The sequence below is a fragment of the Aricia agestis genome, chromosome 2 (genome assembly GCF_905147365.1).
Source record: "Aricia agestis chromosome 2, ilAriAges1.1, whole genome shotgun sequence".
NCBI lineage: Eukaryota > Metazoa > Arthropoda > Insecta > Lepidoptera > Lycaenidae > Aricia > Aricia agestis.
The window spans coordinates 19203432-19217716 of record NC_056407.1 but is presented as its reverse complement, the minus strand read 5'-3'; the positions used below and the strand labels follow the sequence as shown (position 1 = coordinate 19217716).

Here is a 14285-nt window from a genome sequence, read left to right as displayed (position 1 = left end):
CTCTATTCATACTGCAAATCGATGATGATAGTACAGGTGATGCCCTATATTCCGGCTCCCCGCCTATTTCTCGGCTAAAAGTCATTGAGAGCCGAAACAAACTTGTGTCTAATCTAACACTGCGGCGCTAGGTGCGTTTTGTTTACAATAATATGGCGTCATTAACTAGCCGGTGAACGCCTATTTTAATTAGTTGGCTGCGACATAATAATACACACACTGGCAAAATTAGCGGAACATTGGTAAAAAGGGCCAAAACTTGAACTCAAGTGGGCCGGGCTGTCTGAAAGCCTTTTTTATAGCTTCTAAGCTCATTCAAAAAATAAAATATTGAACAAAACTGGCAAGTTGACAGGTTTTTATAGCAATTATGCCCTAATAAGTGTTTGTCGATTATTGACGTTGTAAGTGTTCCTGATAAGAATGGCGTTTTAGCGGGGTGCAAGGTATGCTCAGCTCATTTGATTGTTTGGTTTTTGGAAGAACACATTGCTTAGATACAAAATTAGTGATTTCCCAGCCTCAGCGACAGCTAGAGCTGTAACCACGATAGAGAAAGGTCACACCTACCGTTCGGTCAGTCAGGCCAGGTATGTCGGCTTCCGTGGTTCATCGTAACTTTCAACGCTTCAGAGAGACTGGATCTTACGTGCGGAGACGAGAACAAGGCAGATATCGGGTGACAATGGTTCAGGATGACCATTTTGTAAGGAAACAAAACTTAAGAAATCGACCTCAAACAGCTATGCAGACACGAAACCTGTCGGAACAGGTCCAAGATGAACGTGTAAGTGATTGTACAGTAAGAAGAAGACTCAAAGAAGTTAAATTAAACTCAAAAGTGCCAGCAAGGGCACCAAAACTTGAGGCAGGACACCGAAGAGCCAGGCTAAGATTTGCGCGTGAACATCAAAATTAGACAAGTGAGTGAAATCTTGTGCTGTACAGTGATGGGAGCAAATTCTGTGTACATTGTATTGACAGGCGATAAAGAATGTGGATAAATCATAAGGAAAGCTACAGGCCATCAAACTTACCGGAAACAGTGGCCTATGATGCAGGCTTCGTTATGGTTTGGAGTTGCATATGATTTGGAGCCCGCATGGAGCTGATGATTATAGATGATGGTACTTTGACAGTACAGAGCTATAGCACCGACATCCTGGAACTGCATGGTGTGCCTTTTATACAGTTTTAGGTAGTAATTTCAATTTTATGTGCGTCCATAGAGTAAGAAAATCGGGCATTATTACCTAAACGATGCTGGCGTAGCCCAGGTGGAGAGGCCAGCGTGGTCTACGGATGTGGATCCGATTGAAGACGTGTGGCACATCAATGGGTGAACGGTACGAGTTAAAACTCCAGCTCCAAAATGTGTCCAGGAGCTCGAGTTGGCGCTACTGGAGGAGTAGGAGAATATCCCACAGGAAATGATTGACAATTAAAATGCAAGCATGGAATGGCGTATCCAGGCCCTCTTGAGATCCATAGAAGGCATTACACCAGCATTACACGCTTTTAACATGGCATTTCTTTAATAAAAATGGAGAATTTATCTTAAAAACTTACTACTGAAATTTCAAAGATTTTCTTAATTTTTTGATTTTTGCTGATTTTTTTCTATTTTTCACGTTTTTATGCCCTAAATTTATATAAAATTTATTTTTTAATAATCAATTAGTAAATAAATAAATAAATATATAAAAATCAGTGAAAAATTTAAAAAAAAATTTAAAATTTTGTTATGTTCCTCTAATTTTGCCGGTGTGTTTATTATATTATATCCAAGTCGCGCCTAGCTACTTCCCGTCTTAGTGTGACTGACCCTTAGATAAACAAGTCATTTCTTTACGTCGAAATATTATCTTTCCCATCAATTTAAGATAAACTACAATTTTAATTAACATTTATTTATTTTTAACTTGACATTTAATTCCGCAAAGTTGCTTTCTTATCTAAATAAATAGTTTATTTATAAAATTGTTGTTTTTTTTATTACGGTATAATGTGATAAGTATAAAATATTATAATGTGGTTTACCTTTTTTTTTTTTTAATAAAATAAGGGGGCAACCGAGCAAACGGGTCACCTGATGGAAAGCAACTTTCGTCGCCTATGGACACTCGCAGCATCAGAAGAGCTGCAGGTGCGTTGCCGGCCTTTTAAGAGGGAATAGGATAATAGGGGAGGCCCTACCCTCCCCTATTATTCTATTTATTGGGAAGGGAATGGAAAGGGGAGGATAGGGAAGGGAATCGGGCCTCCGGTAAACTCACTCACTCGGCGAAACACAGCTCAAGCGCTGTTTCACGCCGGTTTTCTGTGAGAACGTGGTATTTCTCCGGTCGAGCCGGCCCATTCGTGCCGAAGCATGGCTCTCCCACGTATAAATATTAAAATAACCTAATTAGCGATAATTACAAGTGATGTATAAGACAGATGTAACAAACGGACAGGACGAAAACCCAAAAATACCATTTTGTTCTCGACAATAATAGTTTTCTTAAAAAATAAAACAGTTTGAACTAAACAAAAATTTAAGTTACCGAGCACGACTTCGCTACCAGATGTCGAGTTTTTTCCGAACCGACGTATAATATGAGAAAAGTTACATAAAATATTGCCCGCCCATTTAAGGGGGCGACTAACCCTAAATTGTCGATTTTATAATTAATTTTTATACTTGAAAATAAGCCCCGAATTGTTTCATTTTCTAAACATAGATTAGTATCTATGTTTAGAAAATGAAATGAATGAATTATATTTTCGAGGATCCGACCTAGCGAAAACACGATATCTTAAAAGTTTCTCGATAGAAAAAAATCACAAAGATGCATCTAATTTTCACGAATTTTTCATATATTGCCATAACCGTGCATTAAACTAAGTTAATATTTTAACACATTGTATCTAATTCTATCATTGAAAAACTCACCTAGCGGGTTTTTATAATGTTACTTATATATTTATCGAGTTATTGAGAGAAAACTAATTTGGCGATGAATCCGCGTCGTCCTTTTTCACCTGGCGTAATATGAAAGACGGGCGTGAGTGTGAAGAGAGAAGGACGATGCGATTTTTTGCGTTAGTCGCCCTCTTAAAAAAATTGTGTACACAACAGTAATTAAAACGACTGGAAATAAATTAATATATTTTAACAAAAAATTGAAACCCACTCCCAAGTGGAAACCATATCATTACCTATTCTCCAATGAACTAAAAAGTATTAAATAATTCTTACTCTTTAATAGTGCCTTTTTCAGAATTCTTCCAAACCTCAATTTTTTCTGTACACTGTCTTCATTAATTTGGAGTCGGTACCAGCTAAGAAACGTGCGTTCTATAATTACAAACTAATTTTAATTTTTGGGAGTGGTACCGACTTCAAAATTGTGGAGATTATTACATTTTACACTTTACTTTCAATACAGATTGTAAATAAATATCTGAGGTTCTCCACTTTTGTGAACCAATACCTACAACATAAGAAAAAATTTCAAAATCGGTTCACAAACGGCGGAGAATTAAGAGAAGAAACATACAAAAAATATAATATAATATCCACAGCCAAACTTATGACTTGCTCATTTTTTGAAAGTCGGTAAAAAAAAGTTAAACGAGCGACCGCGACCGACAATAATTGATACAAAATCCCACTTTATGACATAGGCTATTAAAGGTTTCATTTTCTACCGACGTTGGTCTAACTACCCATGCCGCCGCTGCTTTGGTGTGGTGTAGAGTAAAATGAAACCTACAGCCTTGGTCATGGAGTGGCATTATGATTGAATTTTGTCGCTTCCAGCAAATATTGAAAAGTCACCTTAACATCCGTAGCATTAGACGTTTCCTCGTGATCGATTCGATTCGATTCGATTCAACCTCAATCCTCAAAAATGATGACGTTCTGTTGAGCAAAAGGATTGAAGTTGAGTTGAAACTACTAAAATACGGGCGTTAGACACAGGTAACTCTGTGGTGTAGCCGTGGGTTCTTTTTAATGAAATAAGGGGGAAAACGAGCAAACGGGTCATCTGATGGAAAGCAACTTCCGTCGCCCATGGACACTGGCAGCGTCGGAAGAGCTGCAGGTGCGTTGCCAGCCTTTTAGGAGGGAATAGGGTATTACTTAATAGAGTAGGGGAGGGTAGGGAAGGGATGGGAATAGGGGAGGGTAGGGAATTGAATAGGGTAGGGCATTGGGCCTCCGGTAAACTCACTCACTCGGCGAAACACAGCGCAAGCGCTGTTTCACGCCGGTTTTCTGTGACCCCGTGGTGTTTCTCCGGTCGAGCCGGCCCATTAGTGGCTCTCTCACGTTTGATGGGTGCGATGGGTTGTGTCATGTCTCACGTGTGATGTGTCCATTAGCAAGGGGACTCAGCCAAGCTACGACGCAATTTTTGCTATTATATTGGTAAATTTCTTGCAGCTTTCGAATGGGCTGAATTTATATTTTTTATGAGCGGGTATAATACTAGGCCACTTTAATTTTTTTCTGCCCCTATGTACGAACTCTGCCGCCATCCTAGGACGCTGCCGCCCTCCCTAGGACGCCATAGGACGCTGCCCCCATAGGCCATGGCCTATACTGCCTATACATAAATCCAGAGCTGGCTTTCGGTGACAATATGCGTCGATTAGTATTTTCAAAACAAAAACAGACCGAGTAATTTGAGTACGTTCTTTTAGATACTAGATTTAGATTTTTTAGATTGACTATTAGATTGATTTTAGATTGATTGATTTAGATTGATTAGAGACGTTAGTCATAGTTTAATTATATGTACACAAAGACGTTTTTCGAGTCACCTATTTTTACCCGAACGAGAAGGGTATTGTTTTTATTACAATTAGTATTATTTTCTTTAGATATTAATATCAAATGATGTTTTCAGTGGCAGTGGCGCTGTCGTTTTTCCTGTGTTGGGCGCCGTTCCACGTGCAGAGGCTAATCGCCATCTACGGCAAGAACTTAGAACATCCCACAGATACATTTTACAAGGTAACTAATGACTTAGGAGTATTTCTCTAAGCGAGACGATCAATTTTATTGCGCAATATCGCACAAAATATTTATTGAAAAACTTATTCGACAACAAGATTGAAAGGCGGGCGCGTCCATTATAACCCTACACGGTCAATAATATTGCACAATACGTGATATTGTACAATAAAATTGATCGTCTAGAGGTACCGATAACAAAAACAACGTTAAGGGGCATTAAACATTCGTAGATTGGTCTATGCACGAATATCAGCTTGTTATCGCTTTTCTACAGGTAGACCGCGACCGTGATCTACGTGATACGAGCGAAAAACAATATTTTTGAACGCGAATGAAAGATAGAAGCAGTCATCACTACTGCTAGAAACTCGTACAATGCTCTACAACAGGGTTCACCGAATGGCGGACCGCGGTCCGCATCTGGACCGCTGACCCCTTGTGTGCGGACCAAGCATTATCGAAGATCGTTAAAAATAAATTTCGGTCTCGAGTCTCGACTTACTGGTGAACATCTCCAGGATTTAATGTCAATAGCTTGCACCAATTTCACTCCAAACAAGCAACAAAAGTCGACACTTTTAATGTTTTTGTAATTTCCGTAATTACCTTTGTTTCTTAAAATATATATTTTTAAAATATTAACAAAAGTAACACGTATATTACCTATTATTTTATCCCGCGTGCTATTCGACTTAATAGCGTGAATGTCCGACGTATGTGCGATAAACAAGTGAGTAATCAATGCGACATCACAATGGCCGTGGCCGTGTTCGTCGGGGTATTTTTGGACAAACCTTTTATTGCGCATGTCCAAAAGATGTCATGACAACGCCATAACAAGTTGCTGGTCAAGTCGTAAACAACGTCTTAATTGTTTATACATGATTAAAATAATAAAAGCTAAACCTAAATACATAAGCCTAAATTGTCGAACAGCCGCACAAATAATTTATTTAACACTATGATAGCACAGTATAGCAATATTAGTCCCTGTCATATTGCTATACTGTGATGATAGTGTTTGATTATTTTATTTTGGAAAATATGGATATGGATCACTTGGAAAAATTTAAAAATTTAATTGTTTTATGAAATAAGAGGGCAAACGAGCAAACGGGTCACCTGAAGGAAAGCAACTTCCGTCACCCATGGATACTCGTAGCATCAGAAGAGATGCAGGTGCGTTGCGGGTTGCCGGCCTTTTAAGAGGGAATAGGGTAACAGGGGAGGGTAGGGATGGGAAGGGAAGGGAATAGGGGAAGGTAGGGAAGGGAAGGGGATTGGGCCTCCGGTAAACTCACTCACTCGGTGAAACACAGCGCAAGCGCTGTTTCACGCCAGTTTTCTGTGAGAGCGTGGTATTTCTCCGGTCGAGCCGGCCCATTCGTGCCGAAGCATGGCTCTTCCACTGGTTTGTTCATTGCAACGCCACTAACAAATTGCAATTGGGTTAAATGTCAAGTCGTAAACAGTTGTCGTTGCCATGGCATGACATGATTTGGACATGCGCAATAACTAGGTTTTGCAGCGAATGCGCTAAAAATTACACCGACGAACACGTTTATTGCGCATGTCCAAAAGATGTCATGACAACGCCATAACAAGTTGCTGGTCAAGTCGTAAACAACGTCTTAATTGTTTATACATGATTAAAATAATAAAAGCTAAACCTAAATACATAAGCCTAAATTGTCTAACAGCCGCACAAATAGTTTATGTAACACTATGATAGTGATTGATTATTTTATTTTGGAAAATATGGATATGGATCACTTGGAAAAATTTAAAAATTTAATTGTTTTTTTTTTTATGAAATAAGAGTTCAAACGAGCAAACGGGTCACCTGATGGAAAGCAACTTCCGTCACCCATGGACACTCGTAGCATCAGAAGAGATGCAGGTGCGTTGCCGGCCTAGTTTTAAGAGGGAATAGGGTAACAGGGGAGGGTAGGGATGGGAAGGGAAGGGAATAGGGGAAGGTAGGGAAGGGAATAGGGTAGGGGATTGGGCCTCCGGTAAACTCACTCACTCGGTGAAACACAGCGCAAGCGCTGTTTCACGCAGGTTTTCTGTGAGAGCGTGGTATTTCTCCGGTCGAGCCGGCCCATTCATGCCGAAGCATGGCTCTCCCACTAGGTTTGATCATTGCAACGCCACCAACAAATTGCGATTGGGTTAAATGTCAAGTCGTAAACAGTTGTAGTTGCCATGGCATGACATGATTTGGACATGCGCAATAACTAGGTTTTGCAGTGAATGCGCTAAAAATTACGCCGACGAACACGGCCATTATTAAGTTTTTTTTATTTTTTATTTCTGATTTGCGGTACATCTGTGAACGAAAATGACAAAATGCTATTGGCTTAGTTACAGCATTATTGAGACAAATTCACAGCTGGAGCCTGGAGGAGCAGAAAATTAGTAGGCGAGTCACTAGTCGTTCAAGTGGCAAGCCTCGAGTAATAAATTTCTCTTCGGCCGTGGGAGGGGAAACGTTTTGTACGTAATTTCCTTTTCATATGAAAATCTAGAATAACCTTGGCCATTTCGTATCATCCATACTAATATTATAAATGCGAAAGTATCTCTGTCTGTCTGTCTGTCTGTCTGTCTGTCTCGCTTTCACGCCAAAACTACTGAACCGATTGCAATGAAATTTTGTACACAGTTATTCTAGAGTCTGAGAAAGGACATAGGCTACATTTTGATGTGGGAAAATATCTTATTTCCATGAAAATATCGATGAAAATGAATTCGCATTGCGCGTGGCCAGCGCTCATCCCGGGGGTCCTGGGTTCGAGTCCCGCAGGCGGAACAAAAAGTTTTCAATGTTCCTGGGTCTTAGATGTGTATTAAAATAAAATTTCAAAAATCTTAAATATATTTTATGTATAATATTATAAAAAAATCCAGAAATATATCGATGCAATGAACATTTTAGTCCTAATACGATTCAACAGATGGCGTTTTATTTTTTACTTCATTGTAACATAGAACTAATCATACTTATTAGTTATTATGTTTTTGTTTATAGTTTTTAATACGTTAGAATATTATGTTTAATAATATTATCACTTGGTATAATAATAATTAATAATCAATCTATCTTATCTTATAGAACTCCTACTGCATTTCTAATCCATATCCATACTAATATTATAAATGCGAAAGTATCTCTGTCTGTCTGTCTGTCTCGCTTTCACGCCAAAACTACTGAACCGATTGCAATGAAATTTTGTACACAGTTATTCTAGAGTCTGAGAAAGGACATAGGCTACATTTTGATGTGGGAAAATATCTTATTTCCATGAAAATATCGATGAAAATGAATTCGCATTGCGCGTGGCCAGCGCTCATCCCGGGGGTCCTGGGTTCGAGTCCCGCAGGCGGAACAAAAAGTTTTCAATGTTCCTGGGTCTTGGATGTGTATTAAAATAATATTTCAAAAATCTTAAATGTATTAATTTATGTATAATATTATAAAAAATCCAGAAATATATCGATGCAATGTACATTTTAGTTCTAATACGATTCAACAGATGGCGTTTTATTTTTTACTTTATTGTAACATAGAACTAATCATACTTATTAGTTAGTATGTTTTTGTTTATAGTTTTTAATACGTTAGAATATTATGTTTAATAATTTAATCACTTGGTATAATAATAATCAATCTATCTTATCTTATAGAACTCCTACTGCATTTCTAATATATGTGACAAGTTGACAACAGAAAGCGCTCTAAAATAAAGGAGTTCGAGTGTACTGTGTTGGCCTATATTCCATCCAGAAAATATATCAATGCAATCAACATTTTAATTCTAATATATGAAAACAGATGGCGTTTTAATTTTTACTTTATTATTGTAACAGAACTAATCATACCTACTTTACTATATAATATTGTTTTTATTCATAACTAGCTGTTGCCCGCGACATCGTCTGCGTGGACTTTAGTTAATAGTTTATAGCGCGCGGTGTCAACAAAATTTGTGTCAAATTTAAAAACTTTTTAAAACCCTGGTAAGTGGTACCCCTCTTAGGGCCGCGCTACACCGGAATGGCAGCGCTGAAAGTGCTCGCCTCGCCGCTGCCATTCCGGTGTAGCGCGGCCCTTAATTAATCAAAATACCCAAAAACAGCTGTGCAGTGTGCACATAATCTATACTAATATTATAAATGCGAAAGTATCTCTGTCTGTCTATCTGTCTGTCAGTCTCGCTTTCACGCCAAACGCCAAAAGTATCTCTGTCTGTCTGTCTGTCTGTCAGTCTCGCTTTCACGCCAAACGCCAAAACTACCGATCCGATTGTAATGAAATTTTGTATACAGATAATCTAAAGCCTGAGAAAGGACATAGGCTACTTTTTTACTGGAAAAAAGGGTTGTAAGGGGGTGAAAAAGCGTAAATTTGTTCAAATTAAGTTAGTTCCAACAATTCATAATAGATGGCGCCGTGCGTCTTCTACATCGCGCTGACGCTTGCTCAAAAGTCTTTCTATAAGACGTATCATCTTACATTTAAGTTTCGATTTTTTTCGATTGTTATATCTATTCTACGGTATTAAATAACTCAGTACTTTATCTGTGCAGTGACGTAACTTTAAATCTATCAATGATAAATAGTTTATGGGTAAAGTTGTGTAATTGGAGGGCTAAATAAGCTTTAAAATTTGGCATAAAATATAAAGTTTAATATAAAAAATGAAATACTTATTGTGTGCACACTGCACAGCTGTATTGATTTAAGGGGTACCAGGGTTTTTTTTATAAAAGCTTTTGACACCAATTTTGTTGACATCGCGCGCTATAAACTGAAGTCCACGCGGACGAAGTCGCGGGCAACAGCTAGTCCTTAATAAGTTCTTTTTTTGAACAAAAGATTTTGTTGATTTTATTACGGTCAAATATAACAATTCTTACTTACGCGAAAGGTCACAAAAGGGGCCTTTAATGAACGAATAATAATTGAAATCTTCTTGAAGAAAAATTTTTCAGTAGATAATTATTATTATAATGTTAGAGTTGACGGATTATACGTGAATAGTATTCGAATTACGGGCGAACAAAAAAATCGGAATATATGGAGGCCTAAGTACATCGACGCAACAGTCGTTAACTTCACAACAACTATCCAGGTTTTTACATTTTTAGGGTTCCGTAGTCAACAAGGAACCCTTATGGTTCCGGTCTGTCCGTCCGTCTGTCTGTCTGTCCGCCTGTCTGTCTGTCCGCGGTTTTTCTCAGAAACTATAGGTTCTACAAAGCTGTAATTCGGCATGAATGCACATATTGAGGATGCCGACAGTGTATAAAAACTTAAAAATATATATTTTTATGGTATCTCCCCTACACATGAAGCGGGTATGACTTTTCTGTTTCGCTGTCGGTTTTTTCGGTGTCGTTGGATAGGTTTTTAATTTTTTTTAATATTAAGAGTGTTCATAGATCATTTTCCGATTTAGTGATCCATTTGTGAAATATGCAGTTTTAAAGTAGAAGAAATCGTTAGAGTCTAGTGTCCCCCCTTCTACCAGCTAAACGGTTGCTTCTGGAAATGTGAAAAAATTCACGGAAGTAGGAAATATGCTGAATTTAAAAGAAAAACTATCACGGCTTATCCTTCATAGGTCATTTAGTAATTATAGTCGATCCACTAAAAAAAAATATTAAGCTTAAGGAACTTTTCGTTCTGAAAAGTCCTTTGAACGTAACTGAGATAAATGTTGTTGGTAGTGTAAAATACGTTGTAAATGTATATTCATTAACCATACAAAAATTATCAAAAACTAGCATTACTACGGAACCCTATATTGCGCGTGGCCCGACACGCACTTGTTTTGTACGTTTTTGAAGTTTACGATGGACAAATTACCATCAACGCACATTGCACGCCCTAAGATATTGTCACGTATGTACTGTTACAACTTACAGCCTAATACGCGCTTCTAGAATAGGTCTTAATTCGACATTTAGATTAGCATAATCGTTTATTAGAAAAGTAGTAGGTAAGAGCCTTTCCACACGACGTTTGTATCTATACAGACGCAAGTTGAACGCTCAGCAAACGCAAGGAAGCCGACACGTTTTAAACTTTATATCTGCCAAAACGCGATGAAAAGTAGTGAGCACACTGAGACGGGCCGTGCCGGGGCTCAGCGTGCCGGGGCGCATCGCAAAAATCCGCCTCCATACAATTTGTATGGAAGCGGATACGCGTATCGCACACTGTGCCTTGGCGCATCGGCGCGGATTTTTGCTCGGCGGATTTCCGTCAATGCGACACGGCCCGACAAGACCCGCTGCGCCCCGGCAACAGTGTGCTATAGCAAGCGGCGCGCGGATGTGGTGTGGTGCGGCCCGGCAAGCCTCGGCTCAAAATCCGTCAATACATTGCGCCCCGACCTGCCCCGGCACAGTAATAATAATAATAATAATAATAATATCTATGGACGCTTCACACCACGTCAGTCTGGCCCCGTGCTAAGTACCTGAAGGACTTGTGTTACAGGTACCAGACAACGGAAATATATTTAATACTTTTTTATTTATACTATACATATATTTAAGATTTTTATTATATCATACACATATTTAATACACATCCAGACCCGGGAACATTGAAAACTTTTTGTTCCGTCGGCGGGATTCGAACCCGCGACCCCCGGCTTGAGCTACCGACGCGCTCACCACTGAGCCACAGAGGTCGGTCACAGTGAGCGTTAAAATCCGTCAATGCGATGCGACCCGACCCGGCAATAGTGTGCTATAGTGCATTTTGCGCTGCGCTCAGCCCCGATCCGCCCCGGCACGCGCCGACAAACTGTGCGCGTATCTAAAACACGCAGAAGACGAGCGCATCAGAAACGCACGACGTCAGTGCGCAAAAAACATGTCGTGTGGAAAAGCCCTTCTTACATCTTATTTACATACTTTGCTGCGACAAAAAATATTCTGATTTTTTTGCGTTCGTTCTTCCCAAATTGGTTATTCAAGTTTATTCCAATTTGCCCCAAAGTTATCGAGCTAAACATTGTTCAATAGAAACGAGACAAAAAATAACTTTCATGCTAAGGGGCATACCATAAATCACTAGTAACAGCATTAATTTGTCCCCTACGCCCAATTAGCTGGAATACAATGACCTTTAAATGAAATGTCACCGAAGATATAGGCATAACCCTCATTTGGCAAGTAATCCATAGCAACCCATCCCTCGCGAAATGGGGCAAGGATTTTTCCGTTTCCGAGAATTATGCCCCGTACCTGTCATAATTTGCTACACGCGCTCGAATCGGTTTTTACGATTGTTACAGAATAATGGCCTAAAGATACCTATTGAAATATGATTGTAGTAGTAGTATTAGTCTTTCGGTAGTACACAGTACACACAGAATAAAGGGATATAGGCAACCTTATAAAATACTAATATAACTGCTTTGTTCCCTTTTTTTCTCAAATGCCATTATTGACTTAAAATTTCACGGCACGAGAACGGCTCTCAAACTCTCTAAGAGATTAATGTCGTAACTTCCGTTAAAATTAGTTAGCAACTCGTGTGGGCTCTTAATTGTTCACATAGTGCAGGGTTTCTCAAACTTTGGGCTCCACGAATCCCTGTTAAAATTTCGACGTGACAGCGAACCCCTTACTAACTAATGAAACCCCCCAAGAAAATAATAAAATAGATTATTGAAGAAACAGTGCCTAAAAAAACAAAAAAGGTAACACATACAGTGCCACAAAAGTGTTGCGCGTGCCTGCCATTTATCAAGTCACCATTAAGTTAATATTGTCGCGAACCCCCTGCCGCGGCCGTCGAATGGCGAACCCCTAGGGGTTCTCTTACCCCACTTTGAGAAACCCTGACATGTATTTTAATTTTTACGCGTTGGACTGATATTAATAAAACATAACAGTTAAAGTGTAAACCATCGAAAATTACATAGTGCATGCGGTAAAACGATCGTTTCCCTTACGTTTTCAAGTTCGGTTTAAACTTTAAAGGATTTGGGATCGTTTGTCGTAAATCGTGCGTAATGGGCGAAGGAAAGTTTTGTGTATAATATCGCTATTTTATTAGTCACATTCGCAGAGTTCTCAAAGTGTTGTAAATAACAGACATTGCTTTCACTCGGAAAAGGAAAATCACAGTAAATGAAAGGGGAAGAATTTTTGTATTCGTAGAAATGTAAATTTAACACCGGAACAAAAGAACCAGATACGGAGTACGCTTATCGGGTTTTCTGCGCCGTTAAATTGTTTAACAAAATATTATAAAATTTCCTTTGCGTTAAGGGCATATTATTCCGCCGCGCCAGTGTTTAGCGCTGTTTGATTTCGCGCGTAAAATACATCGCGCGGACGCAGCGCCGATGAACTTACTTGACCCCGGGAGCCGGCTATCAGATGTCACAGAGTAAATACTTCAGTATAAAATTGTGATTTCTTTCAATTTATCAGTAATACGTAATTGATTAAGTTTTTCTATGGTATTATTATTACATTAATGAAAAGTGAAAGAGTAAATACAAATCATAATTCATAACCCCATAATAATATAATAATATAAGTGTAATAAATAACATTATTTATTTTAAACATTACCTACTTTAGTCTGAGCTATTGTATTAAACTAATAATTGTAAATACATTTAAAATTGAAATTAAAATCTTATAATATTATATAAAATTCTCGTGTCACAATGTTAGATAGCGTACTCCTCCGAAACGACTTTACTGATTTTAACCAAATTTTATATATTGCATATTCAGTGGGTCTGAGAATCGGCTACTGGGTACTTTTTAGGGTTCCGTACCCAAAGGGTAAAACGGGACCCTATTACTGAGACTTCGATGTCTGTCCGTCTGTCCGTCTGTCTCCAGGCTGTAACTCAAGAATGATAATAGCTAGAGAGTTGAAATTTTTGCTTTGGTTCTAGTAAGAACAAGTAACTTACATGGAAAGAAATACCTCCTTTTGGCCAATTGACTTTCGTACTTCTGTTTTTACAATTAGACACTACACAATGAGGCATTTTTACACAACCGCTCCAGTGTAATCATGTCGGAAGTGCGCGCTGACTGAATGAATGCTCAACGAATCTTGCACACTTGTGCAAGATTAAAACACGCGTACTCCACCCGCTTAGCCGCTCTATCTTGATTTATTTCTGTGTGACATACTAATTATTTAGTCACTTCAATAAAATAATATTCAGGGCAATGATATTATATGAAAAACTCAAAGATTTAGGGCTAAATACTTTATATGGCA

At 38.7% G+C, this 14285-nt stretch overlaps 1 protein-coding gene across 2 annotated transcripts in view; it reads left to right on the top strand.

The window, feature by feature from the left end:
* The window catches only part of LOC121737956 (pyrokinin-1 receptor-like), a 149848-nt gene that overhangs the window by 85727 nt on the left and 49836 nt on the right, over positions 1-14285 (top strand). For both annotated transcript variants that reach the window (XM_042129702.1, XM_042129711.1), the window contains exon 3: positions 4899-5005. In XM_042129702.1, coding sequence (XP_041985636.1) covers positions 4899-5005 — 107 coding nt within the window. The remainder of the gene's footprint in view (positions 1-4898; positions 5006-14285) is intronic.